The 15,216-nt window shown below is 44.1% G+C and overlaps 2 protein-coding genes and 3 non-coding genes across 6 annotated transcripts; 3 read left to right on the forward strand and 2 right to left on the reverse strand.

Annotated features, from left to right (window-relative positions):
- Nucleotides 1–944: 944 nt before the first annotated feature.
- On the reverse strand, nt 945–1,017 carry trnaa-agc. Its single transcript has one exon. It is a non-coding gene; the product is annotated as a tRNA-Ala (tRNA).
- A 104-nt stretch (nt 1,018–1,121) lies between these two features.
- On the forward strand, nt 1,122–4,455 carry LOC119031197 (heat shock protein beta-11-like). Its single transcript, XM_037119513.1, has one exon. The coding sequence runs from the start codon at nt 3,265–3,267 to the stop codon at nt 3,910–3,912; it is 648 nt and encodes a 215-aa protein (XP_036975408.1). The 5' UTR covers nt 1,122–3,264; the 3' UTR covers nt 3,913–4,455.
- A 2,928-nt stretch (nt 4,456–7,383) lies between these two features.
- Nucleotides 7,384–14,862, forward strand: LOC119031192. Of its 2 annotated transcripts, none has more exons than XM_037119505.1 (11): nt 7,384–7,448; nt 8,168–8,621; nt 8,726–8,785; nt 8,867–8,935; nt 9,618–10,137; nt 10,242–10,569; nt 10,879–11,680; nt 11,821–12,027; nt 12,183–12,562; nt 12,647–13,146; nt 13,265–14,862. In XM_037119505.1, the coding sequence occupies exons 2-11, from the start codon at nt 8,192–8,194 to the stop codon at nt 13,917–13,919; spliced, it is 3,951 nt and encodes a 1,316-aa protein (XP_036975400.1). In that variant the 5' UTR covers nt 7,384–7,448; nt 8,168–8,191; the 3' UTR covers nt 13,920–14,862. The 2 variants fall into 2 exon arrangements, with proteins under 2 accessions (XP_036975400.1, XP_036975401.1); XM_037119506.1 differs by having other exon boundaries at nt 12,746–13,146.
- On the reverse strand, nt 14,654–14,726 carry trnaa-agc. Its single transcript has one exon. It is a non-coding gene; the product is annotated as a tRNA-Ala (tRNA).
- Nucleotides 14,834–14,915, forward strand: trnas-gcu. The gene has a single exon. It is a non-coding gene; the product is annotated as a tRNA-Ser (tRNA).
- The last annotated feature ends 301 nt before the right edge of the window (nt 14,916–15,216 follow it).

Genomic DNA, 15,216 nt, shown 5'->3' on the forward strand with positions numbered 1-15,216 from the left:
AGGGACATATAGATACTACATATAGATATATTACTACATTCCTATATATATTTTACATCCCATACTATTTTATGTTAATGTTAAACTGCTTTATACAAAACCATACTTCTAAATTGTGTGAAGATCTAGATTGGATTAAAATGCAGCAATGCTGCAAGTCTGAACAGATTAATTGTTTTATTTACTTCACTTTTTTTTTACTTCACTTTACTTTTACTTTAACTGACTGCATGATTGTCTTTTTTCTCTCTTTCAGGATCTTTTGTGCAGCATTCTGATGCTTGTATGAATTGTTTTGAGAACATAGAAAGCTATAATAAAATAATAACCAATAAACTGACCCTGTCCTAGAAAAAGCTGCGTCCAGTGCATTAAAACGAAGTAAGAAGGCAGCCGCAACAGCGCCATCTGCTGGATGAAAATATATTTATTATGTATTACCGGATAATCATCCAGTTAAACTGTTCTCTGTTTGGATGAGTGAAATTAAACCTATGAGTCATCTGAATTGGACGCGGAAGATACTACCTGTAGGCCTGATTTTTTTTTACTTAGTTTTATTTTGACATTTGGTGTTTATTTTAAGTTTGGAAACTAACAAAGTACAACTCTGTGACCTGGAAATAACGTTTATACTAATGTGCAACAGCCATGTTCAATGACGTCAGTTCAACATTATAATTCTAGTAAAGCCTGCCTTTGGAAACTTCCGGCCCGACGTTCAATAATCTTGGGATAAAATGAAACTATTTACATGTTTTCTTCAAAAGCATCAACTAACACAAGCACCAAGAGGTTGACTTACAGGTGCCCGTTAGAGTCTGAAATACACACAATTGAGGAGTGTCTGCTAACCGGTATACTAGTGTAGCCATATATATCTTTCGACACACGACATACTGTCTCCAAGATGAGGTCGGTGGTGTTACAGTCAAAATGAAAACTGGAGGATGCGGGCATCGATCCCGCTACCTCTCGCATGCTAAGCGAGCGCTCTACCATCTGAGCTAATCCCCCATTGGTAGCATTAGCAACACGGAGCTAACTCTCGTTCGTCACATTTTTTCGAGTTAAGTTTTCTACCATGGAACTAGTAACGAACCGACCAACCCGATCATCGTCCTGGTAGCTGGCATGTGATCTGCTGGATGCCAGAGAGGTAACTCTCTTGTATGATTGGCAAGAACCGGGGAGAGAAGAGGGGAAGAAATTCGAAGCAAAAAATAGAAACGAAGTCGATGAGTCGACTATACGTAAACAGCTCAGTGCCCTGCTAACACACTAAACCAGCAGACTGATGCACTGCTACATACCGCTGCCCCTATTCGTCAGCATTTAAAACCATGACGTCAAGTCATTTTACTGAACCTAGTATGGAGTTCTTAACGTTTTTACGATGAGGACGTTAATTAAATACATGTAAATACAAGGACCAGTTAGAAAGCCCAAATCAACATTTATTAACAATAGTTTAAGCTTACATAGCTGGCATAGTCATTAGCCCATCAAGCCTTGTATGCCAAGTTAAGACAATTCACAAAGTGGTTATAGAGTGGTGGGGTTTGTAGTCCTAAAACATGGTAATCAGTTATCATGTTTGCGCATCTGGTTACAACAGGTTTAAGATATTTACATGTTTTGTTCTTAGACATAAAACACACAGTTAAATGTCCCGCAATTTAATTGTAAAGCACTATAACGTCCTTGGCTTACCTGTCATTAAAAAGCGCGGGGTGCTAACAAATGGCTAACTGAGATTACAGAGGTTATTTGGGAAATAGAACGCCATCACAATGGACATTGATAACTATCTACTCACTAGGCTGTCTGTACAGAATGACTTTAGTTACAAAGTATTCTAACTCTAACTTTACATCTGGTAGATTGATCAATTTACAGAAGACGTTTATAATAATTGTGTAGTAAATTGTGTACCACTTGATGTTATGTCATGCCACTGTGATGAAGTCTGTTTGTGGCCCAAAATTAATTTTTTAGTAGATGAAATTTTATTTACGCTTCAAAAATTACAAAAGTAGAGTTCATCTATGGAGACTATCTTGATGAGCAAAATGTCTAAGTATCATATACTAGTGTTTGCCAAAGAGATTATATTCGCTGTTATTCAAAAATCCAATTAAAAAATCTCATACGTGGAGGTGATATGTGGAGGGACCCCTGAAGAAATCTTCATGACTGCATTACGTACATATAAAAGCTAGCTATGCTAGCAGCATTGGACAGTAACATGAGTTAGCCACACTTTGTATTTTGGGTCATTTTTGGATGAATTCAGTAACCATGTTCACAAGTCAGTGATATGAATTTACAACAACTCTGACTTCATCATTCTCCGTGGCAACAGCAGCTGAGGCTCATTGATACTGTAGTATAGACAGAAATCAAATGGTTTCTCATAACTTAAACCTGTGTGATCATTGTGATGAGTTTTATGTTCAGTAACATTTGTTAACAAAAACACTTAAACAATCTGTTAGCCTCCTGCCTCTTTTTTGCTATGTTCCATTTACTTTTCTGTACATCTGATTTATGTCTCCCTCCACTGAGTGAAGAAACAATGTTTTAACATGTCTTGAACATCCACTGAAACAACTTATAAATAAAATCATGAACACAATAAAGACCAGTACACTGTTACCAGTCGCTGTGACTAATTTTGACTGTAAGATGAGAGGATGATCCCAGAGCTGATCTAAAACTGTGGGTGTTTGTCATTACATTCTGTCTCTGTCTGTCCTTCAGCTGGTACATTAGGTCATTAAAATGATCAGATATTTGATCCAATGCAGGTAAACGTGATCACAAACAGACAAACACAACACATTCCCACTTCCTGTGTAGAGAGGAAGTTAAAAGACATAAAACAGAGTTAATTTTATAATCTCTTAACATTGGATATATGACAAGGATGGAGGAAAGACACAATATCTGTAGTACAATTACTGCAAAGTGACTCGTGTGTGTTCACCTGCTTAATGAAGACGATGACAGTCATGCAGCAGAAATAGAACAAAGCTGAGATGTGTCGTCATGTGGCAGCAGGCTGCAGGAATACCAGCCGGGCTGCATTTAAACTATGAGGGCACGTACACACAAACACACACACACACAGGAATGCTGCTGGAAGTTTCTGGTGGGGTGTGTGTGGGTATATAAGCAGCAGAGAGATGGGATATCAGACAGACGGACTCCAGACTGAAGCAAAGAATCTGAAACCAGACCTCCACCTCTACTACTCTTAGGATGTTGTGCCCAAGCGTCTTCCAGCCTTTCCCCGTCACCATGAGGCCTTTCCTGGACATGAACTGGCCCATCAGAAGCTTGTGGCCCGAGACCCGGCCCCTATTCTACCAAATTGAGCAGGTGATGATCCGCCACATACAGGAGATGAGGCAAAGCATGGAGTACATGGAGAAGCTCCACCAGAAGATCTTCGAGGAAATCGACCAGACCTCAACCTTGACGGGGTTGTTCAAGCCCATCAGCTTCCAGGAGCTGGGGAAGGACAGCAGCAGCTTTGCCCTCAGCCTAGACACTCAGGAGTTCTCCCCAGAGGAGCTGTCAGTCAAACAGGTGGGCACGAAGTTGAGGGTGAGCGGCAAGACAGAGAAGAAGAAGGAGGATGAGAAGGGCTCGTACTCCTACAGGTGTCAGGAGTTCAGGCAGGAGTTCGACCTTCCGAGCGACGTCGACCCCGAGACCGTCACCTGCTCGCTGGTGGGCGGTAAGCTGCAGATCCAGGCACCCCGGGACAAAGCGGTGACTGACGGGAAGGAGAGGGTTGTCCCCATCACCTTAACCTCCGCCCCGGCCATCACCTCCTCCAGCGGGGGGACAGAGGGGAACAGCACCTCCTCCTCCTCAGAGAGCTGCCCTGCTGAGAAAAACTGAACCATCTCATCCATCCGCGTCATCACTTCCTCGGGCTTTATTTGGTTGTTTTCCTGTCAGACAGCTGATCAAGTGCAGGCCCGTCCCGTCCTGCAGCTCAACTCTGGCAAAAAAGAAAAAAGAAAAAAACAAACATGACTGACAGGCAGCTGCAGGTCTTACTATAAATACTCAACTATCAAGAATATGTAACTGGTTGAGAGAAGTATTTCAAGTAATCTAAATACTGCTGAGTAATTGATGTAAAAACTTAATAGGAAAAGTCACTACAGCTGTAAGCTATAGAAGTAAAAATACAATATTTCTAAACATGTAATGAGGTGTAAAGTACTAAAGTAAAGTAAAAGTACTTCAAATTTGTGGGCTACTTTTGCACAGTGCATAAGTAGTCTAAGTGCACTTAATTACTCACTACTACTGTATCTGACATTTGCACTGAGAGTGGACACAGTACTCAGACATCATTCCTGTAAAGGTAAGAATATTACAGTGTAGAGAAAATATATAACAAGTAAAGTTCCTGTATTAAAGCTTTTACTTAATTTAGAGTACAACAGTACTATCAGCTCCGTGTAGTACAAGTATCAACAGTAAAACTACATGAATACTGCAGAGTAATAGCAGTCCCAGGGACATATAAATACTACATATAGATATATTACTACATTCCTATGTATATTTTACACCCCATACCATTATATGTTAATGTTAAACTGCTTTCTACAAAATCATACTTCTAAATTGTGTGAAGATCTAGATTGGATTCATCTGTGTCACTGTGTAAATGACAGGGCAGTCATGAAGCAATGCTGCAGGTCTGAACAGATTAATTGTTTATTTTTACTTTATAAACTGACTGCATGATTGCCTTTTTTTTTTTATCTCTATCAGGATCATTTGTGCAGCATTCTGATGCTTGTATGAATTGTTTTGAGAACACAGAAAGCTATAATTACCCCTTGACACCCACCTGTTTTTTGTCATTTTCGCCTATTGAGCATACCCAAATGGAAAAACTTATAACACAATGACTACAAGTCCCAGATGGATTCATGATACTTCATTTGAAACCTCTAGTTTCTGAAGATGACAAATGACATCAGTTCAAATATGGCTCTAAAACATTTTTTTTGTCTTCAAAAAAAATAGGTCATATTTGAATAACAATAACTAGGATGTGCTTTATGTAAGGCAAATGTCAATATACCACATACCCTCTACATCGTGTCAACTACACCTGGATAAAATTTTAGACTTCTAGGCCTAACCTTATGGGAGTTATGGAGTTTTTAGTTTGTGGTGTCACTGGCGTCCCCGAACCTCTCCAAAACGTCTCCAAATGGCCAAATTGTGCAAAATGCTTTTACTCACTTCTGTGACACTGGAAACATTACTGAAGCACTTTGGTGACTATAAAGCCTTCCTCCATGATTCAAAACATAATTTTTTCACACATTCATTTGATGGGTGGTTAGAGGGGTTTCCACACGCTTCTAGGTGGCCGTATTGACATACTGTCATGCGACAAGACACTACAGAATAGTAACCATTATACAAAAATGACCCTAACCCTTTCAATATACTAATACTGTATGTACGCAGCAGGGGAGGTAGCACTGGTGGATGCAGAAGAGGATCGTTGGCACTTCGGATGACCCCCTTCAGCAGGAGAGGGGGTTGGGCGTCTGACTGCCTCACTTTCAGGCTCCCAATCCACGTCACTTTCTTCAGACTATGACCTACAAATCACAATGCAATGCACAAATGTTAGCACATATGATGAAAAAATATATAAATGCAATTCAACAGGGTGCTTTTTACATAGGAAACAAATAAACACAGATATATACTAAATATATACTACATATTACACAAAAACATCAGAAAAATGACTGTACATAAACAGAATTGAATTGAGGGAATATTCCCAGTGTCCGGTCAGTGAAAAAGATCGAGTTCAATTTGTTTACAAGCTTGTAAATAAATAAATAAATAAATAAATAAATAAATGGGAATTAGAGGCTCAAAAAGAATAACATTATAGAATAGAATTATAAGGATTACATAGCTTTGGTTGAGTAGTTGATGCAAGCTAGGCTAATTAGCCCCTGGGGCTCTAACCATTTAGCATTATTTATGAAATGCTAATGTGTGCTGTACAGTTCACTGTAAGCATAAAAACCCCTTCCCGCTAACTTTCATTCAAATTTCACTCATGGCTAAATAAATAAATCAAACATCATCCAAGATAACGTTACACACCGATCTAAGATGTCGTCGAGGCCCTGAGCAAACATCTCCTCTCTCTCAGAGCCCTACTCACCGTCTTCAATTTCATCACATGATGATCCATTCCAGGTCTTCTTCTCGGACATATTTAGTTTTTCTTTGTGGATTTCGCCATTGTAAACTGTGAAAATTGCCGTCTAAAAGTATTTAAATGTCCGGTGCGAATGCGTCTGCTGCGTAAAGTTAGCCCGCTAGCTGCCAGACGCAGTGATATTCCTCGGCTCATACCTAACGCACCTGGGCACGCCTACCATCGTTGGAAAGGTAAAATAATTGGCTAGAAGCCTGAGTGATTGACATGTTGATAGCCAAAACGCTATCCCTGTACTAAGGCAGCAAAAAACAGTAAACAAAGCCTATTGGCCCTTTAAACAAAGGAGCGCTCCATCTAATTCAAGGGCTGTGCTGAACAGAGAAAGATGGGGACACTTTTATTTTGTAGCCAGCAAAGTGATGAAAACGAGCACACCCAACAACACCATACAGGAACTAGAGAAAATAAAGATGCGGCCGGTAAAGTCTGGATTTTATTTGACAAACAAAGTTGGTAGACGGTAAACAAATTGACTTTACAGGACGATATTCACAAGCTGGAATAATTTTATGAAAAACCATTTAGATGCTTTTGATCATTGGATTCTTAGGGACAACCGGAATATAAATAAATGAGGAATGGACACATATTACGGATACAAATAATAGTACAAGCGTGGTATATATATATATATATATATATATATATATATATATATATATATATATATATATATATATATATATATATATATATATATATATATATATATATATATATATACCACGCTTTGATTCACGATGTTTTATTTGCTGATGATTAATAACAAACACAACTCTGCTGCTCCATGGGCTCAATAATAACCCAGGCTTTGCCTTGGCCGGCAGGTCGTGGGTACGCATCCGGCTCACGGCGAGGTGCGCGGCGGATGACTCGGTTAAAATACGCGAGAAATATACATACAGAGATACAGGAGACACTGTCTGTGATATTTCACTATTCGATCATTCCCGCGTGTCTTTTCCTTTGCGTGAGGGAGCGTAAAAATTGGCCCCCTGCCAAAGTAAGCCCAAAGTAAGCCCACATCAGCCAATCACGTTCTGTCCTGTGGGCTTACTTTTGACAAATCACGTTCCTTGCCGCTGTGGCTTACATTTAGGCCCGCTGCTCTCGCGATCCTTCTCTCACTCTATGACAACCCGTCTCTGCTTTGGTAAGTAGTTTATTACTCTACTATTGAACGTAAACTTTTAAGGTTTTCGACAGTAAATAAAAGAGAAAAAGATGTCGCTGAAGTTAATATAAAATGTAAAATCAAATTAAATGAAACGTTAGCAGTACAAAAGTACAAAACGGTCCGAAAATGGCCGAAAACGGGGCAGATAGTGGTAACCATAATCACAGCAAGTAACTGAGTCGGTCGCAGGCACAGGTGTTTTAAGAGCAATGAATTATTCAAACTAATACATATGTCAATACGGACTGCACAATACGCCCATATGGACAATAAACTGTATTCCCGTCCGTATGAATGAAAAACTGGCCGAAAATGACCGAAAACAGGACAGATAGTGGTAACCATAATCACAGCAACTAACTGAGTCGGTCGCAGGTGTTTCGGATTAACGCGGGGCTTTGTTAACTGGCGACCGTCAGCCGAATGCGTCTGTGGTCACCGTAGCTACAACAGATGTTGAAGACGGGAAGAGAAGACATAGCTGTCCTCAGATCTGCCTCTTTGTTCAGGTTTTCTCTGGTCAAAACACATCTGATACGTGTTCGGGCTGCTGTTTGATTTAACGTGTCTGACCCTCAGTCGCTGTATCAAAGTTGCTGGTTGTTACGGAGGACGTTGTAAACAGGAAAATGGAGAGTTGCTTTTCCTGTGAATATGTATCTCTAATAAACCTTTATTAAAAACACGTGTTCCAGGAGTTTACCTCTCAGATCAGAGAGATGACGGTGGAACTGGAGAAGTTTAGCTGTAAGCAGGAGATGCAGAAGAAAGCGAAGGACACTGGAGACCAGGGCTATTTGATGGTGGAGTTTGGAGATTTTAAGGGTCGCTCCATGAAGGAAGTTTATGAGGACCAGAGCCAGAAGGCCCAGGCCCTCATCAATTACCTGAAGACTGCTGATGCCTGGCCCAACACCAACATGGCCATTTTCAAGACATATGTCTTGAAGAGACGCACTGCAGCCTCCACCCTCCCATCTTCAGCCTCCACTTCCTCTGCACCTTCTCCTGCTCCCTCCACTTCCTCTGCACCTCCAGCAGGATTCCAAAGTGGCGCATGGAAGCCCGCCACTGTGAAATCTCTGTTGGCGCGTGGGAATCTGTCTCCTTCACAGCTGGTGAAAAAGTTGATGTCACCAGTTAAACTCTGTGAGTAGGAGTGTGAATTTTGAATTTCTCCTACAGCAGTCCTACCTGCATGTATAACTTGTACCATTTTAACAGATTTTACTAAGTTGTCCACTTTTTTCCAGCTCCAGCACCGCAGCTCACCTCACCCAGACCTTCAAAACCCAGGCAGCTTTTCCCTTCTGGTAAGTATGCACCATCTTACAGACATTTGTCTCTGTGTATTGTTAACAGTAGGCCTAATACTTTCAACATTTCCTCTCCAGACTCTGCTGAGATTGATGATGAGGAAATGGTATCTGCTGCAGCGCAGTGTGAGGCACAGCTGAGTACAGGTGTATTATATGACACAAATGCAAATATGATGTGAATGTTTAGCGACAACACTAAGAATGTTATTTTGTGGAACATTTCTACGTTTTAGATATATTTTTATTCCCAAAACAGCATAAAACCACATCAACCAGGATGCAAACCTTAAAGATGTACAAAGATGTCGCTGTTTTTTTTGTGTGTTTTTTGCTTAACTCCACTCACCCATGTGCTCTAAAGCAATCACCTGAATCTTAACGCCTTTTTTTTCACACGCTTTTTTCACAATTACACTGCATGCTCTTCTCATTCACACTTTAGCTCCCTCTGAACCACTGGGATGGTGGATAGTTGTTGTTCTAATCATGACAATAGTAGTTGTTACTGTGTCTGTGTGCATATTTCATATTTGTGGGCATCATTAATACATTTTGCATAATTTTCCATGTGCTTACACTGGGTTCTTTGCTTCTTAATATTACTTAATGTACTACACTATCCACTACTAATCTTAAAATTGTAGTATTTTATCATTAGTATTATTGACATTTTATTTTAACACTAGTATTATTAACATTGTGCTATTTATTCAGTTTCTTTCTGTTGTGTTTCTGCACTGTGGCACTTTGTGAGTTGCATTTATGGCATATTACAATCAAAATCAACATCCAACCTAATTAATTTCTCCTTCATTAACTCTTGCAGCCACGGTGCCTCGCGATACCTGTGCTGATCCTCCACCAGCAGCTCTCCTTCATCAACCTTCAGCTGAGCTTCCCAGTCACTGGAAGGATCAGCTTCCACCTTACCAGCACGAGTGGATACGGCACACTCTGTTCAAGGCCAACCCACGTACTGGCAAGCCAGAGCTAGTGTCACCGCTGAAGCTTTGGTGGTATCCTCCTCAGCCCGCCCTCATTCACACCCAGCCTCCCGCCTCGCCTGACCACTTCTTCTGTCGGCCGTTGTTCCTGTGGATACCCCAGAAGATGTGGCTGTTTCCTCTAGTCTGTGTTCGTCCAGCCTGCGGCAAGCACAGACTAACAGCCGCAGGAGTGTACAGAACAGTGCGGAAGGTGCTGGACATCGACGGGTGGTATGACCTTGCCACTGAGTACCTGGAGTGCAAGCGCTGTTCCAAAAAGTATCCTGCTTGGTCTGAAGACATCTTAGGCCAGCTGGATGTGGGCCACCGCAGCATGTTTCCAGCTTTGCTCACTTACAGGTAATTCATATTTAATGTCAACCATTATTAGGTGCTTTTATTTGTGGGTTGTTTTTTTTTATTTTATTTTATTTTTTTGACATTACACTCCTTCCTTTCATTAGATACTCGTGTGGCATCCGTGTGCTGAGGATGATGAGGGAGAGGACAATGGGAAACAGCGTGACCCAGCTGTACAAAAAGCTGCAGGAACAGCATAGCGAGGCATGGATGGAGCGTGTCCTGCAGTACCTGACAGCTTGTGAACCATTCACAAGGTCCGCTGTTGTCCGTCCCTCTGTCTTTGCTGAGCCTCCCTGCTTACCTGCCCTACCCAAGCCCAAGTGGCTGTTAGCAGTTTATGCCAGGGATGTTCTCAGCCGGCTGCATGAGGTGAAGGCCAAAATCACCTCCATCTTTGGCTCTGTCCTCAAGATGGACTCCACCAAAAAGGTATCACAGCCCTGTTTATATACAGAGTGCATACATAATAGATTGATAGAGATAGTCTTTAATGTCATTATACCAGCAGTACAACTACTGTGCAACTACTAAAAGCAGTGCAGCACACACACACACAATCACTACACAAACACTTCCACATGACAGTAAAATAAAATACATACAGCATACTAAAACAAAGCCTCAGATATCATCATCATCATCATAGTAGCATCAGAGAAACAGAGATTTAAATATTGCACTTACATTACATTTCATACTAATGAATGCAGTTTTTAACTCCTTATCTTTTCTGAATAGGTCACGAAGAAACTCGCTGGTGCTGCTGCAGGTACAGCTGCCTGGTGCACCAATGTTGGCAACGAGTACGGTCAAGTCCTTGTCTCGGTTCTGACAGCTGGTGAGGGACAAGCACTTGACACCATGGCAGCTGGCCTGTTGAAGCGGTACAGGGAGGCGGGTGAGGCGCCACCCAAGGTGATCTATGTGGACAGAGACTGCTGCAGTCAGCATGGCCCTTGTCGGGTGAAAGCCATGTTTGCAGGGTGGGATGAGCTTCAGGTGCGGCTTGACATCTGGCATTTCATGCGCCGTTTTGCTGCAGGTGTCACCACTGAGGCTCACCCCCTGTATGGCATCTTCATGGCACGCCTGTCCACGTGCATTTTTGAGTGGGATCCAGAAGATGTTGCTGCTCTTCGCCGTGCCAAGGAGGGTGAGCTGGCAGCAAGAAGTGTTGGCAACATCTCGGAGGAGGCGGTGACCACTCGCATCACTCGGAGGGAGTTGGCACTGCACTGCAGGAGGAGGACCCGAGGGGTGGAGGAGACCAACAGACTGATCGGGTCACTGATCAGTCTGTTTGACAGCGCGAGTGGGAAGGACACTCTGGGCGTTCCTCTGCTGGACCACGAACGGATCCAGCAGATATGGATGGAGCAGCAGAAACACCTTGGCTGTATCCAAGACCCAGAAGACTTCCAGCTCTACATCAAGACGGGCACCTTGAAGAAAGGCAACGTGGAGCTGTGCTGCTACAGGTGTGCCCGTGGCTCTACCTCCTTGGAGTCCTTTCACCTCCACCTGAACAGGTTTATTCCAGGTATTGCATACATATGCGTTATTAGTTTTAGACCTCTTTTTTTCTCAATATGTCTGGCTTTGTTTTATAGATACTTCATATCATATGTGGTTAATATCTTTTACAAATGTGACATACCTCTTTGTGTATTTCACCTTCAGGAACCAGTGCCAGTGATGCGCATTTCCAGGCGTATCTTCTGGAAGGGCTGATGCGCTGGAATGACGACCGGATGGAGGACGCTGTAAAGGGAGCACCTTCCATCCGCTCCTACAGCAGTGCTCTCAGAGAGGCGGTGGACCAGCTCAGCCAAAAGGTGCTAGGGAGATGCTGGGATGAGCGCTATCGCACCCCTGGAGCATACACAGGTAAGAAATTATCCCCCATTCAACATGAAAAAGAACACCTTAATTAATGTTTTCTTTAATAACACTATGTTGATCAATGTAACCTGTAATGTATTGGATGAAATATTAATAATACTGTCCTTTTTTTCTGTTTTTTTTTTTGTTTTTTTTCCTAGGTGAATTGCTGGGGATGGAGTACTTGTACAGCCAGACCGGCAAGGAACTGACGCCAGTGCTCCAGAACCCAGAGGAGGAGGACAGGCTGGTGGAGGAAGTCAATGATGAGGACTTCCAAGATGAGGGCTTTGTTGAAGAGAGCATGGAGGACATCACAGTTCCGGTGCTGTATGAGGATGACCCCTCCCGTGCTCTGCAGAGCAGGCCCTCATCGTTAACGAGTCCTCAGGCCTCTCCTCCTCCTCCGCCGTCTCCACCTCAGCCTTCTTCTCCTCCACCTTCTTCGCATCTGCCTTCCCCACCTCCGCCCTCTCCTCCTCCTCAGGCCCCTGCATCACCTGCTGATGTGCCGTCCAGCAGTATGTCTGACGAGGCTCGAGTAAGACACTTTAATAACTATTTCAATCCAATCTCAATGACATTTTATTTCACATATATTACTATTAATCGATTGATTTACTAGGTGATTGGACCGGATGGGATCGCTGGGTGGGACAAAGTCCAGGATCTCGCTGTTTACCTGGTGGATCTCCGTGAGGCTTCTTACTTCACTGATCTGCAGGTGACCCAGATCGTCCAGCTGTGGACAGCTCTCCCTGAGGTTGACAAGCAGCGTGTCAACTACCAGCCTCGCCATCAGGTGCGCCTGACAAGTGGCCGCTTTAAGGCTCCGAAGCGGTCTGGAGTCACACCGGGTGTGGAGAGTGTCAAACGCTGCTTGATAGGACATCCTGGGGGTCCTGCACAGTGGCCCAGCACCAGCCGCTTGGTTGAGGCCATATGCACCAAGCTGTGCAGTTTGCACAAGTCGCCCACCAAGAAGTCTGGAGTCTCCACCCCTAGATGGTCAAAAATCCTTGACAGCTACCACCACATCCGGGAGCTGGTGCTCAACACTCCAAGGCTTATGGCGGAGACCACGCTCCAGCTCTTTGAGCTAAATCAGAAGACACTCATTCAGTGGTAGGTCAGGCACATTATTTGGCAGCACTCATGTACCCCCTGGAACGCCTTCAAATACAGAGGGTACTAGTACCCCCATTTGAGAACCACTGATCTAACACAAATGATCTTCTCTCAGGTTTCAACGGAGGCAGAAGACCCAGGAGATGAGTGTCCTCTCCCAGGGAATGGCTCCAACTAACAAGATTCCCGTGGCACCCGACCAGCTTCCGGCCCCGAAGGAGACACTGGAGCTCCTTCCTCCAACATCTGGCCCACGGCACCAGTTTGTCCTCCCTCCTAATCTGGAGGGACAGGCTCCCGTCCTGCGGCCAGGCAGACGGCCCGCTGCTGCCACTAGGGAGCGCCCCATTGCACCCACCACCACAGCACCAGGCACTGCACCCAACCCCACCGCACCAGGCACTGCACAGCCCATGTCAGCTCATTTAGGGAACTTAGTCCTGAACCCTGACAACACGCTGTCACTGGTGCTGGCAGCTCCTGGTGTCTCAACACCCAGTGCAGGCCCGGCTCAGCTTGGTTCTGCACTGGGCGCTCCTGTGTCTCGCTTCACAGAGAGAAACAGACGACGGCGGGCCCTTGAGGAGGAGAGTGGAGTGTCCAAGAGGAGGTATCTAAGAGGAGTGGCATATAACACGTGTGGCACGTGTGGACAGCCAAAAACCAAGGAGTTTGGCCATAGCCGTTATGACAGCGCCACCTTTTGTCCACAGGCCTCACAAGGGAAATCTCTGGAGGAGTGGCTGAAGGAACAGAGAGCACAAAAATAGAGTGTGAGCTTGTGTATATAGTGTATATATTGTGTGTTTGAGTACAATTCCCAAATACAGTATCTGACAAAAGTGGGTGCATCCCCCACATTTATAAAAAAAAACAACAGAAATTACTCTGGGGACAACACTATAGAAATGACACTTTGATATAGTAGTAGTCAGTGTACAGCTTGTATAACAGTTGGCAACAAAAGTAAGTACACATGTCTAAATTGTGCCCAAAGTGTCAATATTGAGTGTGATCACCATTATTAACTAGCACTGCCTTCACCCTCCAGGACATGGACTTCACCAGAGCTGCACAGGTCGCTGCTGGAGCTCTCTCTCTCTCTCTCCTCCATGATAACGTCACAGAGCAGGTGGACGTTGGACACCTTGCTGTCCTCCACCGTCTGCTGCAGGGTGCTTCCAAGATGACACTGCCTTGCTGAGGAAAGTGAAGGTGATGGTGACTCTCCAGTCCTAGACCCAGTGCAGCACCTGTGAAGCATCCTGCAGTAGAAGGTGGAGAGCAAGGTGTCTAAGATCTACCTGCCATCTATCAGCCAGCAGGTCCTTAACTAAGGTCCAGGCCGTAGAGAGGTTGCAAAAGTCATGCAGTGAGATAGGCCACCAACAAGACCACCTGAGTTGATTCACAGAACGTTAAGCATGTCCATCGACTAATGTCCAGTATGTCACGGTTTTTCGCTCATTACCTTTGCAACAGAAGAGAGGAAACCAAAGTCTCCTGGAGAATGCGGGCATCGATCCCGCTACCTCTCGCATGCTAAGCGAGCGCTCTACCATTTGAGCTAATTCCCCTTGCGACCTCCTGCAAGGCACTGCAATCAGACCTGAGTTGGGTCCAACTGTCTTGGCTTTTTATGGTCACACACCGCGTGCGCACACGAAGGAGCCCTCAGCTCAAAGACGAGGTGGCCGAGTGGTTAAGGCGATGGACTGCTAATCCACTGTGCTCTGCACGCGTGGGTTCGAATCCCATCCTCGTCGCACTTGAGGAATCTTTAATCGGCCATCTTCACATGTCAGCAAACTACCAAACCTCAACTGGCATTCCAGCTGTGTTTCACATCTGGCTTTTAAGCAGATGCTCGCTTCGCTCAGGCATGTCCGCCTAGAGGGCCCTGCCCGTCGTCCTCGTCTGTTCAGAATAGAAAGAGTCGAAGGCAGTCTTTTTCAGAGCCGCCTGTTTCGTTGCGTGATTTCTCTGGGGAAAAAAACTCAAAGCCGTCCCACGTCTGCCGGTGAACGTAGTGGCCGACGGCAGTCTTCACCAAGTATGTCATGAAAC

The sequence above is a fragment of the Acanthopagrus latus genome, chromosome 13, assembly GCF_904848185.1.
Source record: "Acanthopagrus latus isolate v.2019 chromosome 13, fAcaLat1.1, whole genome shotgun sequence".
Taxonomy (NCBI): domain Eukaryota; kingdom Metazoa; phylum Chordata; class Actinopteri; order Spariformes; family Sparidae; genus Acanthopagrus; species Acanthopagrus latus.

What these genes read in the sequence shown, in the direction of transcription:
- LOC119031197 (XM_037119513.1), top strand. Translation starts at nt 3,265, where the DNA reads ATGTTGTGCCCAAGCGTCTTCCAGCCTTTCCCCGTCACCATGAGGCCT.
- LOC119031192 (XM_037119505.1), top strand. Translation starts at nt 8,192, where the DNA reads ATGACGGTGGAACTGGAGAAGTTTAGCTGTAAGCAGGAGATGCAGAAG. An exon ending in GATGTCACCAGTTAAACTCT is followed by an intron (nt 8,622 to 8,725) that starts GTGAGTAGGAGT and finishes ACTTTTTTCCAG; the next exon opens with CTCCAGCACCGCAGCTCACC. An exon ending in AGATGGACTCCACCAAAAAG is followed by an intron (nt 10,570 to 10,878) that starts GTATCACAGCCC and finishes TTTTCTGAATAG; the next exon opens with GTCACGAAGAAACTCGCTGG.